At 35.2% G+C, this 15131-nt stretch overlaps 1 protein-coding gene across 5 annotated transcripts in view; it reads right to left on the minus strand.

The window, feature by feature from the left end:
* Nucleotides 1-15131, minus strand: part of SCAPER (S-phase cyclin A associated protein in the ER) — a 269359-nt gene that overhangs the window by 144563 nt on the left and 109665 nt on the right. For all 5 annotated transcript variants that reach the window (XM_031691717.2, XM_072950937.1, XM_072950939.1 and 2 more), the window contains one exon: nucleotides 14823-14949. In XM_031691717.2, the coding sequence (XP_031547577.2) occupies nucleotides 14823-14949 (127 nt within the window). The remainder of the gene's footprint in view (nucleotides 1-14822; nucleotides 14950-15131) is intronic.

A 15131-nucleotide genomic window follows, 5' to 3' on the forward strand; every position in this document is an offset into this window, starting at 1 on the left:
TCTTGCATTGCTGTCTTCTTATTTAAAGAAGCTATCACCTCCTCTTTACTGACTGGCTTTGGGAGAAAAATTAATTTGGTCATAACTATTAGGGAATCTCACATCTTTTTATGGATACACTTGCTTCAAGGATGGTGCTGAATGTTAACATTTAGGTGACTTCTCTCAATCCTGCAGGCTGGGAGCCAGGGTGTGTGTGTGTGTGCGCGCGCACGCGTGCGTGTGTGTGTTGGGGCATTTGTGGGCGGGGAGTCTCAGTCAAGACACCCCCAGCATCTCTTGGGCAGGCTTTCTGATGGTCCACAATGTGGTTAGTAGGATCCACATTCTACCGATGTTCTCCCAGCCATACCCTGTCCCCCTCACACAGCACACTTCAGTGTTCAGGATGGGGCTAGAAAGAAGTGGGTCTCCTTGGCAGTACTGCATTTAGCTGGAGAAGGCAGACTCTCAGTAACATGCTCTCACTTTTTCCTGTGGGAGAAATCACAGACTGAGAAGGCCTCTGGTGGCCATGTACTATCCTCGTTGGGGGAGGGGTGACACTGGTAAAGGTGACTTCCTCTTATCCTCTTCAATGCATCTATTTTCGAGTTTTTGCCCCAACAATGCACTAGAGCTTCCCTGTTGGACTCTGGGTCTAAGCTGGTGTTCTGGGGCAGGGGGAAGACTACAGAAAATATTTATCCCCCCATGTTGATGATATCGTCAACTCTCATTTATTTCTTATTTAAAATTTGTTTGGTTATTCTCACTTTTATTTTTCTAAATAACTTATTTTTCTGAAGTACTAGAATCACCTTGGAATATTCCATGAAAAAGTTTACAGCAGTTTTAACTGAATTTTCCTTATAGTTTAATTTGTAGAGACTTGACATCTTTATAAATCTTCCCAATCATGGACACCAAGCATCCCCATTTGTTGAAATACTCCTCCAGTAGAGTTGTATAATTTTATCCATAAAAGTCTTATTTATGTTTTTTACAAAGGTTATTCCTAGGTTATAATAGTTTTTGTTGTTATTAAGAATGACATTAAATTTGTTTTCTTTTTTACTTTTCTAGTTTTTAGTCATTAGTGTCTAGGAACATAATTTATTTTGGTAAATGGATCCTGTAACCAGGAACCTTTATCATCTTTTTGGTTTCAACAATTTGTGGATTTTCTTGGATTCTCAAAATAGACAATCAAATTATCAGCAAATATATGCAACTTTCTTGCTTGCTTATTTTTTATTTAGGTATGATGTTCAAATATGTTAGCAACATACTTCACAGGTACCAAAAGATCAAAACAGAGCAGTGATTATACAATCCATGTGGTTGTACTGTACATATTAGCCAGTTATCACTACTGCTTTTTCTTGTTATATTGAGCAGGACCTCCAGGACAGTGCATCAATGTTTCATTATTAAATATGTTTCTTGCAGGTTTTTGGTAACCATCCTAAATTAGGCTCTTCTTAAAATTAAATATTTAAAACTTAAAAATTAGGAATAAGTATTTAATTTTAATTTATGCCTTTTCTGTTCCTATTGACATTGATCTATATTAATTTATTTTTAGATGTTATATTAATTTATTTTTAGATCCTCTCATTCCTAAAACAAGTAATAGTTGATTATTTTGTTACTAACTTTTAAGTCTCACAGCTGAAGAGTTAGATATGCAATCCTATCCATATTTTTCAAAGGGGGAAACTGAAGCTTCCTACAAAGGTTAATAATCTGGCTAAACTCACAGAGCTACTACACGGCTGACCTGGAATTTGAATTCAGGCCCATAACCACAAAGCCTGTGGTCTTAATGACTGCATTATATTGTATCCACATCTGCTGACTGCTTACTGATTGCTAGGAATTAAACACAAATTATTTCATTTAATAGCCACACAATCCTTCGGGACATGTCAACATTATACATTTTACTTATATTTTACTTATAGGGGAGACTGAAGCCCAGAGATGAATCAGTTTGTCCAGGATCACACAATAAAGAGGTAGCAGGTTCTAGGTCCATGCTTCTAACATTGCTTTCATCTGCTTTCTTAATACCTTCCCATTGATGGTCCAATTTTGACCCACATCACATGCAACTTTCAATAATCCTCTGTTTCTTCATAGTTCCTGGGAATGGAACAGAGGACAACCTAGATAATTTAATTTATTCTAAGGCAGAGTTTCTCCAACTGTCCATTTAACAATCTGTAATGCCAGAAAAAAAGTGAATTTCCAGAGACATGGGAATTATATACCTAGTAACAGCAAAAAAAACTTCATGAGTGTTTCATTTCAAAAAAAAATTTTTTTACCCTCTTTTTTAATGACATCATCTGTATTTATTTTAACCAGAAAACTGTTTTCTATTACATACTATTCAGAAAGAAAAAGGTCTTCTACCTGCCTTATTCATACACAAGGTATTTCCCATGGAGTCTATTAATGTAAAAAACAAAAAAATGAGCTGAACTGAAGACAGCTAGTATCAAGGACTCTAAACAGGCAATTTCTCGTTTTTCAGTGTCACTGTTTCCGAGAACCCAGACTTATATAAATATGGTTAAAAACAGTAAGTGTTTACTCACTGCATCCAGCAATCAATCAATAAGGTGAGCCCAAGAGCAAAATACTGCCAGAGTGGTAGCATGATGGAACACTGTCAGGACGCTGTGAGCAGAAACCTCAATAAGCACATCTTACCGAAAGGTGAAATCACTCATGACATATGTTGGGCTGAAAGGGTCTCTTACACAGCACTGTCTATTCACTTCTTTATTTTAAATCATAACAACAATGCACTCAACAACAACTTCATTAGTGAAGAAAAAAACTCTAACAATTTGTTCTTAATTTTATCAGTAGCACTGTCATTTTTAGCAATGTAAATAAATTAAGATTAAATAATTCATGTTCCTATTTCTGGCTCTCAAACATCATTTTCATGATACTTTTTGCCCAATATAATAATTGACATGTCTTGTTGAAAATTTATCAATTACTTGCTAAAAAGTATCTTATAAATTACCTTTCTTCAAAAGGTAATACTAAAACGGTCCTTTGCACAAAAATCTAAGAGCGTAAAATAAATTTTTAATAGTTTGTCTCTAATGTTTGCATAAACTGACCCTCTAGGGAAGTGTACTTGTGTATCTAATAGCTTTCAGAAGCCTCCCTTAGCTGTGTTCTAGGGATGTGTGGTTAATCACAGTGAACTGGTACTCACCCACCTAGGTGAGTCGTGAACTTAGCTTTGATTTCTCATGCTTAGCTTTCCTTAAGCATGCCACAATCCCTGTACTTCCATGGAGAAATAATAAATAACCACCAAAAAGTGTGTAGCTAGTATTTAGCTATAAACAACTCTAATGCTCTACAGTTCTGATCAATGAACTGAATACTTTTCTGAATGAGGACCTGTACTGTGCAGTCAGCAAAGACAGACATTCTCTTTTTAAACTAAACCCTCTACATGTGACACTTTTCTAAGTAGAAGATGACATACAGCTGTTTTCCAAGATTTGCAGTATGTCTTGATATGAAACAGGTTGATCCTCAGTTACACAACTAGCTAACTTAACTGGAAAAGCCATTTCCTAAAATCCTCATGTTACAGACATTATTTTAATATCCTTCCATTTGTAATTTATTTAAAAAATATGATTTAAAATGAAATTAGGACTATTTCATTCAAATATGGGAAACTGAGCAAGTAAGATAAATCCTCCTGCTGAAAACAACCAAAAAAACTGAATAAAAAATGTTCTATTATTCTTAAAAGGATTAAGACTACCAGAGAGAGAACTGCAAGCCAGAAAGCTGGGAGAAAGGAAAAACCAAGAGACAGAAGCATAGCCCTCAAAGCTGCTTTTGCTGACCCACGAGAAGCATTTGCAAAACGACACAAGTAAAACAATCCCAAACAAGACTGAAAAGTTTCACCCTCATACTAAGCACCAAATGGAAGTCAGCCAGCCAATCCACATACTTGTAGCTTGTTCAGGATACCCAAGGGGCCTAGGGAACCCTAAGCCTTGAACTTGAATTAAGGTTCCAGAAACATTAGTACTTTTAGCATCTAACCCCCAATAAGGAAATATTTCCAGAGGAAGGCACCATCATATTAGGTTTCCAATTATTCTTAAAACTGGTTCTAATACAATGACCACAAAACAAATGTAAATAAATTTTAAGAGACTGAAATTATATGAAGCATCTTCTCCAACCACAATAGAATGAAATTAGAAATCAGTAACAGAAAAAAACCTGGAAAATTGACAAGTATGTGGAAATTAAACAATACATTCTTGCACAACCAATGGGTCAAAGAAGAAATCACAAGGGGGAAATTAGATAATACTTTGCAATAAATGAAAAGGAAAACACAACATAACAAAACTTGTGGGATTCACTGAAAGCAGTGCTCAGAGGAAAATTTATGGATGTAAATGTCTGTTTTAAAAAGAACAGAGATCTCAAATCAATAAGTTAACTTTATACTTTAAGGAACTAGAAAAAGAAGAGCAAACTGACCTCAAAGCTAACCCCAAACTAAAGGAAATAAAGATTAGAGTGGAGATAAAACAGAGAAAAGAAAAACAAAGGAGAACAATCAATGAAACCAAAGCTGGCTCTTTAAAAAGATCAACAAAACTGATAAACCTCTAGTAGACTAAGGAAAAAGAAGGCCCAAATGACTAAAACCAGAAATGAAAGTGGAGAGGTTACTACTGACCTCAATAGAAATAAAAAAGATTTTGAGAGCACAGTATGATCAAGCATATATGAACAAGCTAGATAACCTAGATGAAACGGACAAATTCCTAGAAACATGCAAACTACTAAAACTGACTTAAGAAGAAATAGAAAACTGGAATATATTTGCAACAAGTAAAGAGACTGAATCAGTAATCAAAAACCTCTCAACAAAGAAAAGCCCAGAACTAGATGGCTTCACTGGTGAATTCTACCAAACATTTAAAGAATTAACAGCAATCTCTTTCAAGTTCTTTTAAAACACAGAAGTAGAGGGAACACTTCCTATTTCATTCTGGAGCCAGTATCATCCTGATACCACAGCTAGACAAAGACATCAGAAGAAATTTCAGACCAATACCCCTTATGAATATATACGTCAAAGTTCTTCACAATTACAAACATCAGCATGTAATGAAAAACTAATAGGTTAAAAAGGAAACAAGACATCACAACAAAGAACGTGTAAAAACACACACTCGAAGACATGAGATAGAGATTATCAGACACAGGTTGTAGAATGATATTTTCTGTGTAAAAATAAAAAATAAGCTTAAAAATATCTGCAAAGAACATGTAATTACAGAAAAAAGTTGTAGAAGACTTGAGAAAGAGCAAACATGCTTTCTAGACATGGAAAATAAAATACTGTGGTTAAAATTAAAAATTTAATGGATTGTTTTAAGAGCCTATCAAGAGACAACTGGGGAGAGAATAAACTGAAACAGAAAAACTGGAAGAAACTCATATATTTACAAAACTTTGATATATGATAGAGGAGGCACCAAAGAACAGTAGGGAAAACCAGTCTTGTCAATAAATAGTGATCAAAAAAATTAAGCATCTAGATGGAAAAAAATGGAACCTCAGAATAAGCAGAAAAATTAATTCCAGGTTCATAATAAACTAAAAGTAAAGGCAAAACTGTAAAACTTCAAGAAAATATAGGAAAAGATTTCTTGACTTAGCAATGAGACAACAGTTTATAAAGATGAGCAAAAGCTATTAAGCATAAAATGTTGATACATATTTTCATATTAAAATTGACATACTATATCATATCACTTACATGTGCAATCTAAAAAATACAACAAACTAGTGAATATAACAAAAGAGAACAGACTCACAGATACAGAGAACAAACTAGTGGTTACCAGTGGGGAGAGGAAAGGGGAAGGGGCAACACAGTGGTAGGAGATTAAGAGGTACAAACTATTCGGTATAAAATAATCTGTAAGGAAATGTTTTACAACGGAGGGAATATAGCCGTTATTTTATAATAACTATAAATGGAGTATAATCTTTGTAACTGTGAAACACTATATTGTATACCTAAAATGTATATACTCCTGCACATAAATTATACTTCAATTAAAAAAAAAAAGAACTTCTGTTCATCAAAAGAACCAAAAGAGAGTAAAAAGACAGCTGAGTAATAGGAGTGGATATCTTTAATACATTTAAACAGCACAGGACTGTTATCCAGAACACAAAAAAGAATTCCTACAAATCAGTAGAAAACTGAGCAAAAGATCTGAAGAGGCATGTTACAAAAGAATAGAATTCAAATGGCCAACCAATATGAGTAGATGCCCAAACCTATCTGCCAACAGAGATGCATGTTAAACTTGAGCAAGCACACTACCATATACCACGAGATTAGCAAAAATTTTGAAGTCTGATAATATCAAGTGTCAGAAAAGGAGGGAGAAGCAGGGCTTTGATACTCTGCTGGCAGCAGCGTGGCTTGATATACTTTCTTTGGAAAACAGCATTATGAATAAAAGTTAAAGATATCTGTACCCTATGACCCAGGAATTCCACTCCCTAGGGAAATTTTTGCACATTAGTACAAGGATACATGTTGAGAAGCACATTTTTCATAAAAATAACCCAAATGTCCATCGATGGTGAAATGGATAAATACCATTGTGGTAAATTTACACAATGACACGGTATGATGCAATGGAGAAAAAAATCTTCTACAGCAACATAAATCCTTAAATACATAATCTTGATAGAAACGAGACACCAAATTACAGAGAGGAGCATTCCATTTATATAAAGTTCAAAACCAGGCATGTTTAAACTAAAGCGTATTACTTAGGGATGGACCCTTAGGAGATAAAACTATAAAGTTAAAAAAAAAGCGCTTTCCAAAAAGTCAAAGTAATAATTTAACCAAATATTAAGAGAAAGGTATGACTGGCAAAATAAATGTAAGTGTGAGTGAGCTGGAGGGTTCTGAGATGCCGGCATTAAGAAGCCACAATAAGTGATTTCAGACAAGATGACTAAAACAGTGTGTTTTTATAAAGACAAACCTCACCATTTGAAAAATAGTATAAACTATTTAAGACTCTTGATTATCTCTCTCTCTCTCTTTTTTATTGAAACAGAGTTAATGTAAAATGCACAGATTTAAGTATTCAGTTTGCTGAATTTTGGCAACGGGACACACCTACATGACCACCACCAAAAACAAAATGCACAAACACTTCTTCCTTTCTTTTCCTTCACTGTTTCCTTTTTAAAAATACAAATCATACAAAATATAAATTAGATCTCTGTATGATTCTTTCAATAACAATTAATTCCATTCCTTATACTCGTTGCCTAACACAAGTTAGCTGAAGGGAGGATATGAGAAAGTTTCATTTTACTCTGGGTCATACAGCATACTTGCCACCTTCCAGCAAAATATGAGTGTCATACAAACTGTATACAGTTAATTTGTCAGCTGCTATGAGGAAACAACTACATAAACTGAGAACACAGTAAATGAAGGGATGAAAATAGGAGGTTCCTACAATTGAATGTTTTCCAGTTCCTCTCAACTGAAGAGTTCCAGCTGAAAATAAGAGAAGCAAAACCAAATACAACCATGAAGTTTGGAAGACAGGCAGTGTCTAGCAGGCGCTGAACACAATTTTCTGAACACAATTAGGTTGAAAAATCTCTTAGGGATTAGCGGTTCATCTTCTCTGAATCTAGGTATGTGTTAAATAGCCACAAACCTCAGTTGGCAAAAAACAGGAAAAAAAAAAAAAGAGGGTGGGGTGAGAAAGAATTTCTACCTTTTTACTTTGCAGTTATGTGTTGGTGGAATTTTGCAAGATGAATTTCAAAAACACTGAAGCATGGCAGGGTTTGCTATAGGCCTCACAAAATCAGTTGTGATTTGACATCTCTCAATAGGTTAAATTATGAATGCTGTCAGCTATGTGGTTTACTTATTCAGGTTCAAGAGATTCACAGCCGAGTCCCTATTTAAATTTGGCAGGGTTCTAAAAAAGTCAGGAAAGGCAATTGGACAAACTCCATGTCCAATCCATCTGCTTAAACTGTTTACTTACAGTAACAGCATACAAATGTCTCATGTTACTGATAAGCCACAGAAAGCTTCTGGGATGCTGTTATTATTCCAAACTTAAATGTAATGTTCATCATGGCAGAGTAAAGAGAAAAGTCAATGCAAATACAAATCGCATTTACTTGGATCAAATATCACAATGGCAAGGAAGAGGAAAGTGCCTTTGCACATACAAGAATGTTTTAGAAACTCTTATTTGAAATAATTAAACATTTCTGCATCAAAAGTGTCTTTGGAGCAATTTATTTTAACTTGAACTTTAATTTTATTGTGAAACATAACAAACACAAAGAAAGGCAGAAAAATTAGAAAACATTTTCTACAATTTAAAGAATAATTACAACTTGAACATAACATCACCACCTGGTCAAGAAAAAAGACTAGAAGCACTTAAGAAGCCACTTAGGTAAATCTACCTGATCATACATCCCATCCTCCTCTCTGAAAAATCACTATCCTGCTTTTCATGAGAAATATTTTCTACATCTTCCTTATAATTTTACCAACTATGAATATACTCTAAAACAGTAACTGTAACTTTGTCTATTTCTGAAGATTATAGAGCTGGAAGTGTGATAGTACATACACATATTTTGGTGACTTGTTTCACTCACTACACATTGTGAGATACACCCATGTTGTTACCCATAACTGTAGTTTATTCATTTTTACTGTTGAATAATACTCCATTATATGAACATAACATAATTTATATATTAAGCTGTTGATGGACACTTCGGCCATTTTCCTTATTTGGTTATGGAATTGCCAATTAGAAACAATGCTGACATTAAACATTTGTGTACATTGACTCCTGGGGCATGTATGCATTGGTTTGTCTAGGGTACAAACCTAGAAGTAAAATATAATACACATGCCTGCAACTTTAGTTGATAATATCATTTACTGCTTTCTAAAGTGGTAGTGCCAACTTACATTATCACAAACAGCGTATCAGCATTCCCACTGCTCTAGATCTTTGCCAATACTTGGTATTTTCAGTGCTTAATTTTTGCCATTCTGATAGATGAATCAGTATCACACTAAGTTTTTATTTGGATTTTCCTGATTATTAAAGAGACTGACTATCTTTGCATTTACTTACTGGCTATTTAGATTTCTTCTTTTGGAATGTCTGTTCTCTTGACAATTTTCCTACTGGGTTGTTATTGGGTTTTATTCCTCATTTGTTTGTAGGAATTCCTTATTCCTACTCTGGGTACCCTTTTTTGTGGGATACACATTTAAAGATCTGCCATTCTGTTGTTTTGTCTTCTTACTCTTTCTTCAGGTGTCTTTTGATGAATAAAAGTTCCTATTTTTAATTCACATTTATTAACATTTCCCTTTAATTTTTTTTATCCTTTTCTTGTCCAAGCAAAACTACAAAGTCAGGAAGATATTCTTCTGTTATCTCCTAAAAGCCTTTTCTTCTCTCCATGTTTCAGTCTGGATTCTTTCTTTCTTTCTTTTTTTTTTTTTTTCGTTTTCAAATTCTTTTTCATTATAGGTTACTACAAGATATTGAATATAACTCCCTGTGCTATACAGAAGAAATCTGTTGTTTATCTATTTTATATGTAGTAGTTAGTATCTGCAAATCTTGAACTCCCAATTTATTCCTCCCCATTCCCTTCCCCCTGATAACTGAAAGTTTTCTATGTCTGTGAGTCTGTTTCTGTTTTTTAAGTAAGTTTTTTTTTTTAAGATTCTACATATGAGTAATATCATAGGGTATTTTTCTTTCTCTTTCTGGCTTACTTCACTTAGAATGATGATCTCCAGGTCCAACCATGTTGCTGCAAATGGCATTATTTTATTCTTTTTTATGGCTGAGCAGTATTCCATGGTGTAAATAAACTACAGCTTCTTTATCCAGTCATCTGTCGATGGACATTTACGTTGTTTCCATGTTTTGGCTACCATAAATAGAGCTGCCATGAACATTAGGGTGCTTGTACCTTTTTGAATTAGAGTTTCCCCCTGGATATATGCTCAGGAGTGGGATTGCTGGATCATATGGTAAGTCTATTTTTAGTCTTTTGAGGAATCTCCATACTGTTTCCCATAAAAGCTGCATGAAACTGCATTCCCACCAGCAGTACAGGAGGTTCCCTTTTCTCCACACCCTCTCCAGCATTTGTCGTTTGTGAACTTTCAAATGATGGCCATTTTGACTGGTGTGAGGTGATACCTCATTGTAGTTTTGATTTGCATTTCTCTGATTATTAGTGACACCGAGCATGTTTTCATGTGTCTTTGTCCATTTGAATGTCATCACTGGAGAACTGCTTGTTTAGGTCTTCTCCCATTTTTGGACTGGGTTGTTTGTTTTTTGTTACTAAGTTGTATGTGAATTCTTTTTTATGACTTATCTTATACACTAGTTCTCTTTCCAGTTGGTTTATTCTGCTGTTGTCTACAGTTTTCTTAATTTTGATTACTAAAATGCTTAGTTTCCAAATTTCTGTTTCCTGTCAAATGTGCTGCACCTTCTGGAAAGTACTTACAACTCACACCCTTGCACACGGTGAGCAGTTCCAGGGCCCGTGCGGCTCAGCTGCTGCTGCTGTTCACTCATAATGTCTTGCCCCTTCGTACAACTGATCACCTTTCTTTGTCAGACAATATATTTGAAAATGATTTTGTTGAAATAACTTGAGACTTAGGTTGATTATTATCTTCCTCCAGAACAGAACTTCCGTTTGCTTTTGTTAGGTATCTGGGGGTATCAGTGATTCACAGTCACTTTATGGTCATTTTCAGTGACTGGGGTTTTCCCAGCCACCCAGATGACTGGAGGCTGAGCTGCAGCCTGTGCAATGACTGGCACATTTTCTCTATACACTCTCTCCTAGTTTCCGTCCTTTAAGATCCCAACTCAAAATATGTCTTCGTTTTTTGGTCACTATCCTAGGTAGTCACTAATATTCTGCCACTATCATTGGTAGTCCCAGACTCCAACATGTTTTCCCCAGCAGTTCTACGACAATGTCAAAAGTACTAGTTGGCTTCTCATCCACCTCTCTTGGATCACCAAATGTACCCAGTCCCAAATGCCATGTTCCCAGATTCTGGCCTGGTAATTCTTCACTATGCTGCTAGCAATTCAGTTCCAGCTTACATTTTGCCTAGCTTTACTGTCATCAGTGAGAGGACTATTCTGAGTTACCTCTTCAGTCACTACTGTTCAGTTCATAAATGTAGATATTTTCAAGCTTGTCTTTTATTTCCTTAAAACATAAAAAACATAGTTTGATGATTTGTGACTAGTAGGAAGCCTTGTTGTTCTAGTTTCTGCTTGCTCTTACTCACACTGACTTACTTTAATCCTTGTTTTTTGACTATGGTTACTTGCTCTTGTGAAATTACTTGACAGAAATTACCTGAGGCCTAGAATAAAGGTATCTTCTTCCCATTAAGACTTGAATTTCCTTTGTCAGGTTCCTAGGGAATGCCACTGATCAATCCAGGACTACTTTAAACTCAATTCACCATTTGACATAATAGAGGTGATATGAATTTGGGCTGCAGATCCACTCCAGGGCTGGATGGTTATAACTTCTGCAGTATTCCAAGGCACTTCCTTTGTAGTCTCTGAGATCCAGTGAGAGGATTCATGATTATGTCAGGGGGTAGGCTATGGTGGTTTTATCTTTGCAAAGGGCACATTTCCTAGACTTCATACTTTAGGCAGCCCTTAGGTTTGTACTTGGTCCTCTCACTCTATGAGATTGCAAAATCATAATTCACACTTGCCAGCCTAGTAAACGCTCTTGGGACATTCAGCTATAAGCACAACTGACTAAATTCTTTTTTTTTTTTTTTGGCCTGGTAATTCTTTAATTTCTCTGTAGCTTTTTGATGCTTTTAAGAAAATTACTTTTTTATTTTTCCAGCATTTGTAGATGTTTTTTGTTGGCAGAGTTGGTGCAAGTCTCCTATATCACCATATTTCTTATAGAAGCAGCTAAAGTTTGTTAAAAAGTGTAACACATGCAATAAAGCTTACAAAGATTTTATTTCTGAAAAGAATCAGAGACCCCAAAAAGCCAGAAGGTACCCAAGAAACACAGTATGTACTACAAAACCCAAGTCTCCTGTTTCCTGATCTCTTTTGTGACAAGAGCATTTTCGTGCATTACAGGTTCAACCCATTAGCTCTAAAATAGTTCTCAGAACTTCAGAAAAATTATCTAAGGAAAACTGTGTCAAAGCAGTAACAGAAAGCATCAGTTTGCTGAGGTCTAAATTAAGAGGACAAAGGACTCAAGAATAATCTCTCATCATTCCTTAGTGAGTGCCTGCCGAGCTCCTACCAGTCCTAGCCCTGTCACTTCTAGGCTGTCTTCAAATCCTTCACCGGGTACGTGGTTTTGGCACTAATGATTTTGTTACTCCAGGCAGTTTTCCAAACAAAAAGGAATGGTTATTTATAATTCCTAGACTGAAATCATAAATATCATCAGCTGAATTACACTGAAATGTCAGTATAACTCTATGAACAGAATTCCACATAAAGTGAGTCTGTCTTGGCTAGGTAAAAAGGATTTTAGTTATAAAAGTAGCAAAAGGATCTTATTGTAGGTAAGTTTAGACTCTTAGGTGGTCTTGCAGTATATACTCTGAGGACAGCTTTACAGCAAGGTTCCTGACACAGACCATTTAGACTGGGAGCCAGACTACATTTTTCTCCCTCAAATTATAGGGAATCAGTGGTATTCCGGTAAATTGGCCCTTTGTGAATGAAATAACTTTACTTAGATTTTCATACTGAATACCTTTCTTATACAGATCATTTTACTTTTTCGTCAAAACCTCTGTGATTACTTCAATCTAAAACAATATTCATGAGATAAGGTGCACATGATAGTATCTTCAAGCAAATACCTTTTAGATGAAAGTTTAAGTATCCTTCATAAAAACAATCAGTATGTGCTAATTTTAAAATAGAGATTTTCCCAAAGCATGTCAAACCTCCAAAACTCCATGCAGCACATGTCTGACAACTACCAGTTTCTGAACTCTCTCATATTCTGAAAAGGATGTATCATACAAGAGAACTGACTCTGTGTGGCTCTGCCACGATGTCACAGTGATTGTGTTGCTCACAGTTCCTACAGGGGATTGTATCATCTGATGCCAAATTGCAGCTGAGCACTATCTTGTAAATTTGTTCATTCATATGACTGAGAACCCAGTAGTTCCACCCGAGGCACATGCCCCAGACTAGAGCTCTAATTGTCAAATCACAGTTCTTGGACCAGCAGCATCAGTGTCATTTGGGAACTTGTTACAAATACAAATTCTTGGGACCCACTCCAGACCTACTGAATCAGAAATGCAAGGTATTTTATCAAGCCCTCTAGGTGATTTTGATGCAGACTAAAGTCTGAGGCTCTACACTTTGGAGAACTTCTTGTTCACTTGCTCTGACATAAGAATGTTTCGAGCAGTACTGCTTCTTTCTCTTTCTCTCTCTCTTACACACACACTCACACAGACACAACCAATCTCGAAAATGAACATCCACTGTCAGAAGAATGAATTAAAAAGCCATAGTATTAACACAATGAAGTACTCACTAGACAACAGGGAAAATAAATGAAAAACAGCTGAATTGTGTGATATTTCATAAAGGTCAAATACAAGCAAAGCTAAATAGTATGTTATTTAAATATACATTTATATGTAAGACAGCATAACACTATTTTTAAAAAACAAAGAAAGGCTACCCCTTTAATTCTGGACAGTATTTCCCTCAGAGGGAGAGGAGGCAGGGTGGTGGGGTGAGGAAGGAACACAGCGGGAACAATAAACGTACTGGGAACAGTCTAATTCTCGGGTTGATCACGAGGTCACAGCTGTTCATTGTCTTTATGTTGTTTTTATCACTACATTCTTTTGTATATATCAAATATTATACATTTTAAACATGGAAAACAAAAAATGCAGCTAATAAAGACGGCCACTACCTTAAATAGAAAAATTAGAAACCACCTAAGTGATATAAACTATGTAAAATGTGATGTTTATTAAGTTACAAAGAACTTTGAAAGACATGAGAAAATATTTATGATAAAATCAGCCAGATAAAATAACATAAAAAATGTACAGTAATAGGATTAGAAAAAAAACAATAAAACGTCAACAGTGAGTATTACAGGGAATTTTACTTCTTCTTTGTACACTTAAAATTTTCTGTACTGAATAATAAATACTTTTAAAATCATTAAGGATTTTTTTAAACTGCCATTGAAACATTTAATGACTCTAAGTCATTAAAGAAAACTGCCAAATCTTCCACTGGAAACAGGAAAGAAATTGGTGTTTTGCGATAATCTGTGATTTATGGGTTGTAAAATTCAAAGTTTTATATTTTTTTTGCCATAGAACTGTGTATCTTTATTACTCTGATTCCATTTAAAATAATTTCATGTTGTTTGTGTGGGGGAAAATATGACAGAAAATCTTGATCAAAAAATATACATTTTTGCCATAGAGGACTTCAATTAAAACAACTAAAAATAGCTTTGATTTCATTAAGAACAAAAATTAAAAACATCCACCAGTGGCTGACCGGCTTTTGGAAACAAAGAAGAAACACATATACTGAAGGTCTGCCTTACAGCCCTACGGCGCTGATGTCATGGTAAGAAAGAACCCTAAGTATTAAGGCCAGAGATAAGTTACATACCTCTTTTTCCAGTATTCTAGCGATCTCACCAAGGGTTCGATCTAAAGCAGAAACCTTATTGCTTGCCCATGAGCCACTGTCTTGTACTTGCAGTTGTTTTAGAAGATCTTTGGCTAATCGCTGAAGCCTTCAATCCAAAATGAAAAAGAAGAATGTCATTAATGAATTAGACTACAATATTTTATTTTCCTAAATATTTTGAAACAAGTTACTTTTATTGGGTTAGAAATCACTTCAGAGAGCACCTGAGGGGAAGGAAAAAAAAACCTTCCTAAGGCTGGTATTACTCTATATTCACAAATGCCAATC

Source organism: Vicugna pacos, chromosome 27, assembly GCF_048564905.1.
Source record: "Vicugna pacos chromosome 27, VicPac4, whole genome shotgun sequence".
Taxonomy (NCBI): domain Eukaryota; kingdom Metazoa; phylum Chordata; class Mammalia; order Artiodactyla; family Camelidae; genus Vicugna; species Vicugna pacos.